Source organism: Schistocerca nitens, chromosome 3, assembly GCF_023898315.1.
Source record: "Schistocerca nitens isolate TAMUIC-IGC-003100 chromosome 3, iqSchNite1.1, whole genome shotgun sequence".
In the NCBI taxonomy this organism is placed as follows: domain Eukaryota; kingdom Metazoa; phylum Arthropoda; class Insecta; order Orthoptera; family Acrididae; genus Schistocerca; species Schistocerca nitens.
In genome coordinates this window covers 363,541,544-363,556,816 of record NC_064616.1, presented here as the reverse complement: position 1 = coordinate 363,556,816, position 15,273 = coordinate 363,541,544, and the positions used below count along the sequence as shown (strand labels likewise).

The following is a 15,273-nucleotide window of genomic DNA, read 5'->3' as shown; positions in this document are numbered from 1 at the left end:
CTTTCTATAGATGCTCTAGCAGTTTACTATTAGCACATTAATATTGTTATTCCCTGTTGCATTTTGACTACTCCTACCTTGCCACGTCTCAGGAGGTGTCTTGTCAGGCCTAGGGAGGGATTTCTCTAACCTAAAAAACCCCCATGTGCACTCCACACGTACTCCGCTACCCTTGTAGCCGCTTCCAGCGTGTAGTGCACGCCTGACCTATTCAGGGGGACCCTACATTTCCCCACCCGATAGCGGAGGTCGAGAAATTTGCACCCCAGATCTCTGCAGAATTGTCTGAGCCTCTGGTTTAAGCCTTCCAATCGGCTCCAAACCAGAGGACCGTGATCAGTTCTGGGAATGATACTACACCCCGCGAGCGAGGCTTTCCGCCTTCACCAATTCCACCAACCGCCTGTACGAACTGAGGATGACCTCTGAACCCAGACGGCAGGAGTCATTGGTGCTGACATGAGCAACAATTTGCAGTCGGGTGCACCCAGTGCTCTGTATCGCCGCCGGCAGGGCTTCCTCCACATCTCGGATGAGACCCCTCGGCAAGCGGACAGAGTGAACACTGGCCTTCTTCCCCGACCTTTCTGCTATTTCCCTAAGGGGCTCCATCACCCGCCTAACGTTGGAGCTCCCAATAACTAATAAACCCCTACCCCCGTGTGCATGCTCGGACCTTGCTGAAGGAGCAGCCACATGCCCACTCACAGGCAGAGCGGGCGATGCCACACGGCCAGCCTCCATATTTACCCTCCGCCTCGTGCGCCGTGAACGCCGCTGAACCCGCCACTCCCCTTGGGGAGAGGGTGGCCCAACCGCGCCCGGTACCCACGAAGATGTCTCGACAGCAGGGACAGTGGGTGAAGCATGTAACACCTGGGGTGTATCATGCGACGCACCAGACTCCCCACTGCCGCTACACTCCGAGGCAGTAGCCTGAAGACGGCTGACTGTGGCCATCAACACGCTCAGCTGTTCGCGAACAGTGGCCAGCTCCTCCTGCATCCATACACAGCAGTCACACATCCTATCCATCCTAAGGAATCAATTTACTGTAGAGAGTTAATCAACTTTTAACTAGACTGCTAATTCACTAAAGGCGGCTGATTGTTGACTAAACTGTGATTGCTAGCCACTTCTTGTAGAAAACAATGAAAATAGCACTACCTGTCTCTGGACTGTATTGAAAACAAACATTAGCACTACTGGCACTATGGTTGACTAAAGGGACTCTCTCTGACTGTATTCAAAACAAACACGAAATCTATGGAACACTATTACTAGCACTCGACAAATAAAGCTTTCTAAAAGCAAAAACACACGGAAGAAGAAGTGACAAGTAAGAAAAATACAGTTAATACTTAAATTAATGTAGCTCGCTGCACAGCAGATGTGAAGCAGACGGCAGTTACGACGACACTGTGCTGCAGCGATCAACATACACATTCAAATGTGCCATCCTGCAACTGAATGGCATCACACACAGCATGAACATGTTGTTTCAGTGTCTGCATGTTCAGAATGGGCTCCAAATATACGACTTCTTTCAAGTGCCCCAACAGGTAAAAATCTAAAGGGTTGAGGTACGAGGACTACGCAGGCCATGCTATTGGACCCCCTTGTCTGATTTGTTTGTAGGGTAGATTATGTTAAAATGCCTCTGCACAGAAATGTGGAAGTGAGCAGGAGCACGATCATGTAGTAGCCACATTACCCTTCACTATGAAAGACATGTCTTCTTGCATAAGACGCAGGGCCACCTGCAGGAAGTGTAGATATTGTGTCGCCTGTGAGGCACTGTGGAAGAATGACTGGTCCCATGAGGCGGTCACCAATCATTTCTGCCCAACTATTGAGGGTGAACCATTGCCGACAGTTCACTGCCACCATACAACGGGAATTCTCCGTAGTCCAAAGATGGGTGCTGTGTAGGCCGACAATACCATCCCTCGTAAAGGTAGCTTTATCTGTGAAAAGGATAGATAACAGACACTCAGCACCACAGTGGCCTGTAAAACAAAATGGTGACAACACAGACACTGCAGAGGCAACACTGTCGTCTGGTTTATCCCATGCTGGTGGGCCACATGCCTAGTACCGATACTGGGATAATATTCCATAGCGTTCCACATCCCTTCCTCAATGGCCCGTGTACATACCAGATGCACCTGCCAGTCTGGTAAAAGAGACTGTCTCACACAAGTGATGAAAAAGTGTTGCAAACAGTTTATGGTGTACATGCTGTCAAGCAGGGACACTTTTTCCAATAGTAACGCTTTCCCCCAAACTTTGCCACTTGCCTGTCCATGTGTCAAGGCCATGTCATCCTGTTCCTCATTTGTATACCAGGCCATTGTTTCTCTGCACAACACACGTCCACACCAAAGTGATTTGGCAACAGTGGTGAAGTGGATGTCCGCTACAACTGATGTGTGAGTCTGTTGTCTTCATGAATGTGGAGCTAAAAACACAAGAACAGACAGAACATTCAGACTTGCCTGGTGTGTTCTCATGTGAATTTGAATCATTGAAACCTACAATGTCGCAGACCTTTTATCTCCAGCTTCAAGTGGGTGTACCTTCCATGGAACTTATTTCTAAACATACATACAAATGACCTCCTTTCTCCTTTTCCTGCAGTTTGTCACCATTTAGAAAAACCACTCTATTGTTTGTGTCTGAGCATCACCAGTACATTTTTTCTGGTGTTTCTGCAGATATCTGTAATTTTCTTTTTGCTATTTGTAGCTGGAGTCTGCCCGAACAAATACTCCTCATCAGTTTGTTCCCTTTATGAAGGAAATGATTTCTAAAGCAGAATTTTACATGGCCATTCAATAGAGTGGTTCCAAATTAGTCTAGTGCAATATTCATTTTATCAACATGTATTAACAGTGACAGCAAACTGTGAAGAATAACTAGCACTCAGCAGCAACAGGAATGCTTTGGCTTGGACTGACTGCTACCGCCATGCAGCCGTGTTGCTCAGTTGCTGTCAGAATACTGGATATTCTTCAAGTTTTAATGTCTCTCTGAATACTTATCAATAACAAAAAAATTGCATTGCACTTATCTGGGACCACTCTATCAAATGGACATGTAAAATTCCACTGTAAAAATAATTTTGCTTCCAATGGAAAACAAACCAATGCTTTCCATCGACAGTGGCCATTGCAGGAAGGATGTGATTAGCAGTATTTGTTTGGGTTGATTCTGACTACATATTCCAAAAATGAAATTGCAAATATCTGCTGAAACATTAGAGAAAATACACCTGGAAACTCGTAGGAGGGTCACCCAGTATGAAACAGGGAAAGCCATATAATCAGACATTCTGTTAATCATTTTTCATTAAGAGTAAATAAATTAATTCGTCAGATGAATGTGAGATTTTCCCACTTAGGCTGTACATTTATTGAGACCACTTCTTAGTTACAAAACTAGCTCAGGTGTCTAACTATGAAGAGGCCTTACAAATATTCAGGCTAAGTGGAATAATGTCGCCATCATTCAACAAATTATGGATGTTTTGCTCTCTATGAAGAAGAAAATAAATAAATGTCCATCACTACAAGCAAGACATTACTGAAGAAAAATAAGTATCTCTCACCACTTATACCAATAAAACTGCCATTCACATAACTGGCAACATCTGCAAGTAACAACCAAGACATTGGACATTGATTACCACATTTCAAACAATGAGTGTCAAGTAACTGAAAACAGGGTCTGCAAATCTTTCCTTCTGGAACTAGTGATGAGAAGGAAAGTAGAAGTAGATGGTAAAAGAACTCAAGCCCTCCTATACATCTGGTGTTTTTTTTTTTGTTAATATCTGTTTTGTTAGCCACACCCCAACACCACCACTTTTCAGCATATCTATGCATCTTCTTAACCTTTGCTGTTAGCTCAGTCAGAAAATTCCACAGTCACAACTGTTACAGTTTTATGTGAAGCGTGTCTCGAGAAAACAACAAGGTTCAGTTCTTTCTTAAACATATGGTTTTCTTTATTCACTATATTCACACCAATGCTTCACAACATTGTGTTCTACATGCAATTGTATTTAATATAGATTCACAGTATTATTTGAATATCAGACTTTATAATGATTACAAAACAATCACATTTACTGATTTAAGAACCCAGTAGTCACACTCTGTGAAGAGCATATAATGTTTATTAATGTCCCGACAACCACAATTAATTGGCATGTTACCAATAAGTTATAAGCCAAAGAAGATTTACACAGTATGTACAATGAGTACAGCAACAGCTTAGTTTTTCATGTTATGTTGTAATTACAAAATGGTGATGACATAAAAATCACAATCACAATCAAACAATTAACAATGAATAAAAAATCAAACATTATTCTGAAAAAACTTAACAAATATACAAATTTTTAATAGACAACACATTAATCTCATTACATAAAATACAACCTAATAAAATAGTTAATATGTTTTCAAATAAATATAACTTAATACTTGGAATGTGTCATGATGGGGTTTGTCTTGCATAGGGACTCCACAAAGTGAAAGACAATGTGCAGTGTCACTGTGTTTTGCAGGAAATATGCTCACCTCACAAACTACACAATAAATATAAAAATATAGAAAATCAACTTAATTAGAATTCCATTACATGAAAGTGTGCACAGTGGTGATTGATTTAGCGAAAAAGTGACGCTAATAGTAAAATGCTGTGTATACGGGGAACTTTGAACTGCAAATATAACAAACTGCTTTTTATGAAACCTAATTGCGGATGGCTGGAGATGGGGAAGAACGAGTAAAAGGGGGAGGGGTGACTTACAAATGCTCAATTATAATGTGAATACTGTATGTCCATTATGGGAAAGTTTTCTATAAAAGAATGTAGCATGTATAAGACTATGTGAAACATTGAAATACAAGGCTACCACGTAAAATATTACCCAGTTTTGTGAGTTATGAACATAAATGTGAGAGACCACATATGGAATTAACCAGCTTTTGGAATCATAGTGTCTGCAATACTAGCAAGCTTCAATGAAATAGAAGCAGCGGTATCCACCAAAATAGAGATCCTGATGCCAAAATGAAAACTTCACAGTGGGATTGATTAGAGACATAGAATGAGTTACACATTATTTGAAATACTGAAAACACACACACACACACACACAATAAATACATTTCATTGGTTATTTTCCACAGACCACGCTGATTTTCATTACATATAATTCTCTGCCTTACAGCACCTATTCTAGGAACTTGAATCATCATAGCTGTATACATTATTTTCATCTACAGTAAATCCTGTCATGACTTATCTTCTTCTCTCACCATTTGTCACATTTCATTTTTGTCCAATAAACCTCGATGCACTTATCCAATTACTTTAATTTCCATCTTTCTTTTAATGGAACTTCTATCATTCTTTTCTTTTCACCCATAAAATCTCCTCTGGATGCTTTTCTTCATTTTATGCAGGCACTAACATTCATGTTAAATTGTGTCTGCATGTTCAAAATTTAAAGAAACTGAACAATACATGTCATATTTTACCAATGTAACCTGATAAAATTGTTAATGAAACAGTAATGATTATTAATGAAAAGACACACATACATGATAAATAGGTCTTGTATAATTATTTTAACACAAGTTCATCGAATTACATTTAATGGAGTAACCATATTCTTAGGAAGTTTATTAAGGATTTCATTGCCCAATGTTTCTGAAACTTCAAGCCATGTGTATTTGTCTATTATACCAACTTCTTCAAGAGGTTTGCGAAATGAAACAAGAATGGTAAGGCAAACTCCGTCATTTATACCTTCAGGTCTGCCCGAAAATTCAACACTTAACACTCCATGTGGCTTGTGTGGTGCCACATCTGCACCAAATATTTCCTGAAAGCAACATAATTTTTATTAAACTCATTATTATTACTGATATCACCATAATCACATATACTAAACTACTTACACTGAACAACCTTTTCACTTTGAAGTTACCTGACCATATAATCTTGTTATATTCCTGTGTGATGAAGATAACAAACATTCAATGGGTGTTACTTATTAGCTAGTTTGGGAAAGGTGAAATTTTTTGGCTGGTGGGAGGGGATTGACACCTCTACCATGTTACTAACAGCTAATTACAAATTAATGTAGGGAAAAATATGGATAGCAGAAAGCTGTTTTACACTTGTAACATCATTCTCCCAGCACTCATCTGAAACATCACCATGGGAAACCTAAATAGTTGTTCTTGTACTTGGATATGAAACTGACCCTCCTTGAATGGTAGTAAGTCTAGTCTTCCCTGTTATTTCATTTGGTGGCTATTAATTTCATCTTATGTTTCCCTCCATCTTGAAATCAACAGCAAGACTTGTAAGGAAATTAAAATCCTTGTCTAGGACAATTAATTTCTGGTTGTACTATGAGAGCAATCTCAAAACAAAGGTTTCCAAAACATTGGGGATGCAAAGAAAGTGTGGGGCTGTTGACTACACTGTTGTGATTGGTGCTATCCCTTGCCCAAATTAGCATGCACACATGCATGTTGGCTGGATGCACCGTCTTGGCTTAGCAGTCATTCAGATTGGAGCTTTTGTTGAATGCTACCAACAACTGCATAGTTCATGCAGTTATTTGATTTATGAATGCAAAATGTTTTAAACTGCTTGAAATACATCACCAACTGACAGAAGCGTATGGATAGTTGTGAATGCATGTCAAAAATGTTCGCAACTGGTGTAGGTAGTTTACAGCTGGTTGTACTTAAATTCAAACAAATGAACAGTAGGCCATCAATTTCCAATGTGACAGTTGAAAAGATTGAGGAAATCATGCATAAAGATGGGAGGATCACTCTGAATGCTCTCTGTATTTTGGTACCTTAGGTTTCCTGAAGCATCATCCACAGGGTTTTAATGGAAAAGTTGTGATATCAGATGGTGTGTGCAAGATGATTCTTCTCTTGAATTTCTTCACCACTATGCAGATGAAAAGGACAACTTCGTGAACTCGATTGTTAAAGGTGACAAAACCAGAACAATCAACTTTACACCTGTGACAAAACAAGTCAAAAGAGGGGCAGCATCCCTCCTCACCAAAGCAGTAGAAATTCAAGCAAACACAGTCTGCCAGTAAAGTTACAGCAACTGTGTTTTGGGACCAGAGGAGGATGCACTGTTGTTCAACTTTCTGCTTGCTGGGACAACGATAAATGCTGACAGGTATTGTGAAAAAATGAACAAACTTAAAATAACAATTCAGAACTGGAGAAGAGGAATGTTGAACAAAGATGAAAGCATTCCTCATCACAATACCTGCCAGCATGTCACCCATCAAACTGTCAATCTCCTGTAAAAAATTGGTTTGAATGTTATCACCCACCCACCATACAGTCCAGACTTGACACCACCTATTCTCTTAGTTGAAAGAACGTTTGTCTGGACAGTGCAAAGCTGGTACTTTTTGCCGATGATACAAGTACAGCTATCACGCTCAACAGACAAGAATTAACTGGTGAAATTGTAAATAATGTTTTTCATAAAATCATTAAGTGGTTCTCTGCAAATGGGCTCTCATTAAACTTTGACAAAACACAGTACATACAGTTCCACACATTAAATGGAATGACACCATTAATAAATATAGACTTCAATCAGAAATCGGTAGCTAAAGGAGAATATTCAAAATTTCTAGGTGTATGCACTGAAGAGGGGTTGAACTGGAACAAAGACACTGAAGATCTGCTGAAACGTTTGAGTTCAGCTACTTATGCTATTAGGTTCATTGCAAATTTTGGTGATATACATCTCAGTAAATTAGCTTACCACGCCTATTTTCATTCTCTGCTTTCGTATGGCATCATTTTCTGGGGTAACTCATCATTGAGTAAATGAGTGTTCATTGCACAAAAGCGTGTAATCAGAATAATTGCTGGAGCTCATCCAAGATCATCCTGAAGACACTTATTTAAAGAGCTAGAGATCTTCACTGTAGCATCATAATATATACATTCACTTATGAAATTTGTTATTAACAAACCAAACAAATTCAAAAGTAATAGCAGTGTACAGGGCTACAATACTAAGAGAAAGGATGATCTTCACTGTTGTTGTTGTTGTTGTGGTCTTCAGTCCTGCAACTGGTTTGATGCAGCTCTCCATGCTACTCTATCCTGTGCAAGCTTCTTCATCGCCCAGTACCTACTGCAACCTACATCTTTCTGAATCTGCTTCGTGTATTCATCTCTTGATCTCCCTCTACGATTTTTACCCTCAACGCTGCCCTCCACTACTAAATTGGTGATCCCTTGATGCCTCAGAACATGTCCTACAAACCGATCCCATTTTCTAGTCAAGTTGTACCACAAACTCCTCTTCTCCCCAATCCTATTCAATACCTCCTCATTAGTTATGTGATCTACCCATCTAATCTTCAGCATTCTTCTGTAGCAGCACATTTCGAAAGCTTCTATTCTCATCTTGTCCAAACTATTTATTGTCCATGTTTCACTTCCATACATGGCTACACTCCATACAAACACTTCCAGAAACGACTTCCTGACACTTAAATCTATACTCGATGTTAACAAATTTCTCTTCTTCAGAAACGCTTTCCTTGCCATTGCCAGTCTACATTTTACATCCTCTCTATTTCTACCATCATCAGTTATTTTGCTCCCCAAATAGCAAAACTCCTTTACTACTTTAAGTGTCTCATTTCCTAATCTAATTCCCTCAGCATCAGCCAACTTAATTCGACTACATTCCACTATCCTCATTTTGCTTCTGTTGATGTTCATCTTATATCCTCCTTTCAAGACACTGTCCATTCCGTTCAACTGCTCTTCCAAGTCCTTTGCTGTCTCTGACAGAATTACAATGTCATCGGCGAACCTTAAAGTTTTTATTTCTTCTCCATGGATTTTAATACCTACTCCGAATTTTTCTTTTGTTTCCTTTACTGCTTGCTCAATATACAGATTGAATAACATCGGGGAGAGGCTACAACCCTGTCTCACTCCCTTCCCAACCACTGCTTCCCTTTCATGTCCCTTGACTCTTATAACTGCCATCTGGTTTCTGTACAAATTGTAAATAGCCTTTCGCTCCCTGTATTTTACCCCTGCCACCTTCAGAATTCGAAAGAGAGTATTCCAGTCAACATTGTCAAAAGCTTTCTCCAAGTCTACAAATGCTAGAAACGTAGGTTTGCCTTTTCTTAATCTAGCTTCTAAGATAAGTCGTAGGGTCAGTATTGCCTCATGTGTTCCAACATTTCTACGGAATCCAAACTGACCTTCCCCGAGGTCGGCTTCTACCAGTTTTTCCATTCGTCTATAAAGAATTCGCGGTAATATTTTGCAGCTGTGACTTATTAAACTGATAGTTCGTTAATTTTCACATTTGTCAATGCCTGCTTTCTTTGGGATTGGAATTATTATATTCTTCTTGAAGTCTGAGGGTATTTCGCCTCTCTTATACATCTTGCTCACCAGATGGTAGAGTTTTGTCAGGACTGGCTCTCCCAAGGCTGTCAGTAGTTCTAATGGAATGTTGTCTACTCCTGGGGCCTTGTTTCGACTCAGGTCTTTCAGAGCTCTGTCAAACTCTTCACGCAGTATCGTATCTCCCATTTCATCTTCATCTACATCCTCTTCCATTTCCATAATATTGTCCTAAAGTACACTGCCCTTGTATAGACCCTCTATATACTCCTTCCACCTTTCTGCTTTCCCTTCTTTGCTTAGAACTGGGTTTCCATCTGAGCTCTTGATATTCATACAAGTGGTTCTCTTTTCTTCAAAGGCCTCTTTAATTTCCCTGTAGGCAGTATCTATCTTACACCTAGTGAGATAAGCCTCTACATCCTTACATTTGTCCTCTAGCCATCCCTGCTTAGCCATTTTGCACTTCCTGTCGATCTCATTTTTGAGACGTTTGTATTCCATTTTGCCTGCTTCATTTACTGCATTTTTATATTTTCTCCTTTCATCAATTAAATTCAATATTTCTTCTGTTACCCAAGGATTTCTACTAGTCCTCGTCTTTTTACCTACTTGATCCTCTGCTGCCTTCACTACTTCATCCCTCAGAACTACCCATTCTTCTTGTACTGTATTTCTTTCCCCCATTCCTGTCAATTGTTCCCTTATGCTCTCCCTGAAACTCTGTACAACCTCTGGTTTAGTCAGTTTATCCAGATCCCATCTCCTTAAATTCCCACCTTTTTGCAGTTTCTTCAGTTTTAATCTACAGTTCATAACCAATAGATTGTGGTCAGAGTCCACATCTGCCCCTGGAAATGTCTTACAATTTAAAACCTTGTTCCTAAATCTCTGTCTTACCGTTATATAATCTATCTAATACCTTCTAGTATCTCCAGGATTCTTCCATGTATACAACCTTATTTTACGATTCTTGAACCAAGTGTTAGCTATGATTAAGTTATGCTCTGTGCAAAATTCTACGAGACGGCTTCCTCTTTCATTTCTTACCCCCAATCCATATTCACCTACTATGTTTCCTTCTCTCCCTTTTCCTACTCTTGAATTCCAGTCACCCACGACTATTAAATTTTGGTCTCCCTTCACTACCTGAATAATTTCTTTTATCTTGTCATACATTTCATCAATTTCTTCATCATCTGCAGAGCTAGTTGGCATATAGACTTGTACTACTGTCGTAGGCATGGGCTTCGTGCCTATCTTGGATACAATAATGCATTCACTATGTTGTCTGTAGTAGCTTACCCGAACTCCTATTTTTTTTATTCATTATTAAACCTACTCCTGATTACCCCTATTTGATTTTGTATTTATAACCCTGTATTCACCTGATCAAAAGTCTTGTTCCTCCTGCCACCGAACTTCACTAATTCCCACTATATCTAACATTAACCTAACCATTTCCCTTTTTAAATTTTCTAACCTACGTGCCCGATTAAGGGATCTGATATTCCACGCTCCGATCCGTAGAACACCAGTTTTCTTTTTGGATATAGTAAAAGGGTAATTTCCCCAACCCCCACAAAAAAATAAAATAAAATAAAATAAAAATATTAAATGTCATGTAATATTTTGTGTAATGTAATATCTTGTATAGACACCTTTTATTAATCTGACAAGTTCCACATCATTACGAAGTGTCGTATTCATGATCTATGGAACAAGTACTAATCCAATCTAATCTAATCTGGTTCTGCTCTGATGATGGTTTGGAAGATGATTCAACTCTTGCTGAAGGACTTAGCAGTGAGCTGATATGAACTGGAAATTGCAAAAATGTCACAGCATCTACAAAAATGCATTGACCAAAATGGCAAGTTTGGATTCTTCAACTTATAAAATGATGTAAATATTATGGAAAATAAACAGTTGTTTGTATATCTAAAATAACAGGAAGTCTTACTTTTGGGATTGCCCCTATATTTAACATTATTTTGTAGCAGAGTTCCATCTACTTAAATATCATACTTACAGCTGCCAAGAGAGTAACAATGAAAAAAGAATTTATGTGCTTCAAGGAGTTCCTTCTGTTAGATGTGATATCAAGAGTTTTATCTTGCTATTCTTCAATGATTTTGAGTTTTTTTTACAGCAAAATACTGTGGATCAATTGCACAGACTAAAGTTTAGTTAATTTTCTGCTAACTTCTATGTGTAAATATGAAAAGGTTTCTCACAAACTGCTACATCATATGTATACTAACATTACTTGAAGAAATACAGTGATCTGCCACTTTTTTGTAAAGCTTTGTGTCAGGATGGATTTCAAGTGTTCACCCATTTCCAACTGTTACATTACATTATGTATACTTTCTTCAGCACAGGCTTTTTATCAACTGTATTTTGAATGTCGCAGCCAGAGATCTGCAAGCTGGGTATTCTGTTCATTCGTACTCACTCGAGTGCATGAGAGAGAGAGAGAGAGAGAGAGAGAGAGAGAGAGAGAGAGAGATTGTGTGTGTGTGTGTGTGTGTGTGTGTGTGTGTGTGTGTGTGTGCAGGCCAGTGTTGCTTCTGTCATATTCCCACAGCTGATGGAACTACACTCATATCAATTTAGTTATCCTAATAGATGTGTATTCCTGGCATGGTAGAATCTAATCATGACATCATTATGATCCATTAGAGAAAACAGCTAGCTTTACGCAATTATGACAATTTGGAAACAGTTTAGAGTTTCACAAGAAAACTATGTAACTACCAAATTTTGTAATGATGGTAGGTATCTGAATGAAAAATTACATTGCTGTTTTTTTCTAACCATATCTGCTTCATCAATTCAAATTTATGTTTATCAGTTTTATCACATAACAAATTAGAAATGTAACAGGAATAAAATTGTCTCCAAATTATTATCTGCTAGCGTTGTGATTACAGTGAACTGTCAGAATTTCATCTTCCCTTTTGGATCATGTCTGCTTTGTCTGTCCAAGATATTCTTCCATGCTAACTGAAATTTCTCTTGCTAGTCACATTTGAGGTTGGAACACAAAACATTCTTCTTGATAAATTAGATAGCTTGAGAACTGGTATGCTTCCAACTCCCAAGTGGATAACTGTTGCATAAGATTGAGTATGATGTGGCCCACAGTCTACTCACTGCAAAAACATAGACTTTATTTTTTTGCTGTTGAGTGTGGCTGACATTCTCTCAGTGGCCCTAAATAAACAGTTACAGATATCACAAAAACGGATTAAGTTTTTAATAATTAGGCAATCAGCCACAAAGATGTTACTGTTGTGTACAACGTCTGAAATTCAACTTCCTTGTCTGTGAGACAGAGACAGCGGACTTTCAGCACTCTTAGAATCTACAGTTAATACATGATAATATTACAGTTCTAGTATACTACCAAACTACTAGTGACACTGACACTGGTGTTTTGCAGTTAAGAAGTATAATTTTCATTTGCTAGACACAAAGCATATACTAAACAAGAAAACTAGATCTACAGTAATGTAAACATATATCTCTGTATCTTCAAGCCCTGTGTTACAACGACTTTTCAATTTACACATCCACTCCAAAACAAACTGAATTGTAGGATATTTCCCACCTTTGAGCACTTCTGTGGAATCTTGGAATATTTCCAAAAAGTCATGAGTTCTTTTTCAATGTCATTGATATAACCAGTACATTTTGTACATTTTACAAAGACACCCTCCTTGGCAAGTACTTTCGCAATTTCATAGTGCTGCCTACTTGCAAACAGTACCATTTTAAACAAGCTGTTCCACCTAGTCTCCATTTCTTATTTCTAGCTTGTCTGTACTGAATTTATGTGTCACCAGTTTTCTTCATGAAACAGCGTATCTGGCACCATATGTCATGGAATAAACTACTGCAACTTCATTTTTTAAATACTCATGAATGAAAATGTATTTCAGGTCTGTGTTCAAAACATGTATAATGCATGTATAATGCTGAATGGATTGGAATATCTTGCATCTATTTGTGCCTCAGTCTACGACATTGGAAATCTTATTAAGATGCCATGGATTTACTCCTAAGTTAAATGCTGTTTCCATAATGTAGTTTTCCATAAATTCACCAGATTTTTTTTTTCCTTAGAAAAGTAAGTTTTCACCAATAACAAACTGAGCAGTACCCAATACTGATATAGAAAGGTATCACCTTTCCCAATACGTATCTTTCCACATATTTGCTGTACATGCCCATGCATGCACACCTACAGCCTGGACAACTTGGCCAATGCTGGACATCATACTCAATTGTTTTTCATCAGTTTCTTCTGTCTTAGGATAAGATAAAATGTTGGAGAGTCCACATGTCCTGATTCTGAATCGACATTTACAACCTCCCAACATAAGGCATGAAATCCTCCATCTGATTCTAATATAAATGGATGAAGAGCTCTGACGCATATTTCTGCAGACATTTTTTAGTTTCCGTAGCTTTGACTTCAACTGGTAATGATTCAGAACTTACACTTTGTTGCATTCTTCAAACATGTGTCTTCAGATGTGTGGGGGTAGATCTGTAAGGCAGAGAAGCAGAGCACCTGCCACAGTACGAGTACATGTAGCCTTACCAGCCACTAATAAAAATCACTTCCAACACTGCTATGACCACCATCTTTTATACTCAGGACTTTTTTTTTAAATCTAGTTGTATTTTCACAGTTTTCTATGCCTCACATTCACACACCATGTTCTTGCAGCTGGAAACTGATCAACGATTGATCAGCTAGACAGTCAGGTCATTTAAACATAGTATGTTCAAACAAGCATGAAGGGATTCACGTGCAGTTGCTCCCCAGATCCAAAATACTTCCACTGACATCTGCCAAACTTTTGTGGAACTACATGCACCGAGCAATTTGAGCGAGTGGTCAGCTATGTTCATAGACCTAATATTGCTGCCTTTAAAACTAAATAAACACCTCAGTATGATTAAAGAACTGCTCAGTATACAATGTATGTACTGTAAAGAATCACACATTCTTTTATGATGTAAAATGACTTTTAGCAATTAACATGAAAGGCTATCAACTTAGTATTGCTGAATGATAGCTAAATTATACTGAATATTATTAAAGTGATATAGGATGATTTTATCCCCATAACTAGTGATATCACATATTATACAGATAGCTAATAGCTTCGCACACTGGACTAATATTTTACAATGAATAAAGCAATAAGTAAATAACTTCCATAATATACTGTTATTAAACTTTCACTTTGGGACAGAGGACAGAAAATTATAGTCTTTATTTATTTATTATGTTGCTGCCATGACTGCACTTTATGTTTAAGCTGTACACACAATTTATGGAAATTTCTCAGAAAAAAAAAGTTTGGTAACACTGTTTGATCATTTATGTCATTTGGGGATGTGTACTTGTATGAATAAATTTATGTTTCTTCAAGTAGGTCCATTTTTTTTTTGCCTTTGGTGGCCAGGTGCAGTATTTGTGGATTATGTATTATGTCTGTCACTTGACAGCCATCTCCAGCAACATGTAATGTAGGGTGGATTTCTTGGATTATTTTTAAATGAAGAGCATCCTTATGTTTGTGGAATCATATGTTGAAGTTTCTTTCTGTTTGGCCTATGTTATCTTTGGGCATAAAATGCAGCTCAGCTTGTAATCCAAAACCAGTTGTATAGCTTGCCATTGTTTTTAATACTATGGGTGACTTTACCCTTTACTTTGTTATTTGTGAAGCTAATTCTGTTATTTGAACCACCTCAGAAAAGGTTTGCTACTTTACATGTAATTTTCCCTACCTAT

The 15,273-nt window shown here is 38.3% G+C and overlaps 1 protein-coding gene across 1 annotated transcript in view; it reads right to left on the bottom strand.

The window, feature by feature from the left end:
- Nucleotides 1–4,008: 4,008 nt before the first annotated feature.
- LOC126248311 (8-oxo-dGDP phosphatase NUDT18) overlaps nucleotides 4,009–15,273 on the bottom strand; it is a 157,896-nt gene continuing 146,631 nt past the window's right edge. Inside the window, exon 6 of the mRNA XM_049949185.1 lies at nucleotides 4,009–5,899. Coding sequence (XP_049805142.1) covers nucleotides 5,654–5,899 — 246 coding nt within the window. The 3' untranslated portion in view covers nucleotides 4,009–5,653. The remainder of the gene's footprint in view (nucleotides 5,900–15,273) is intronic.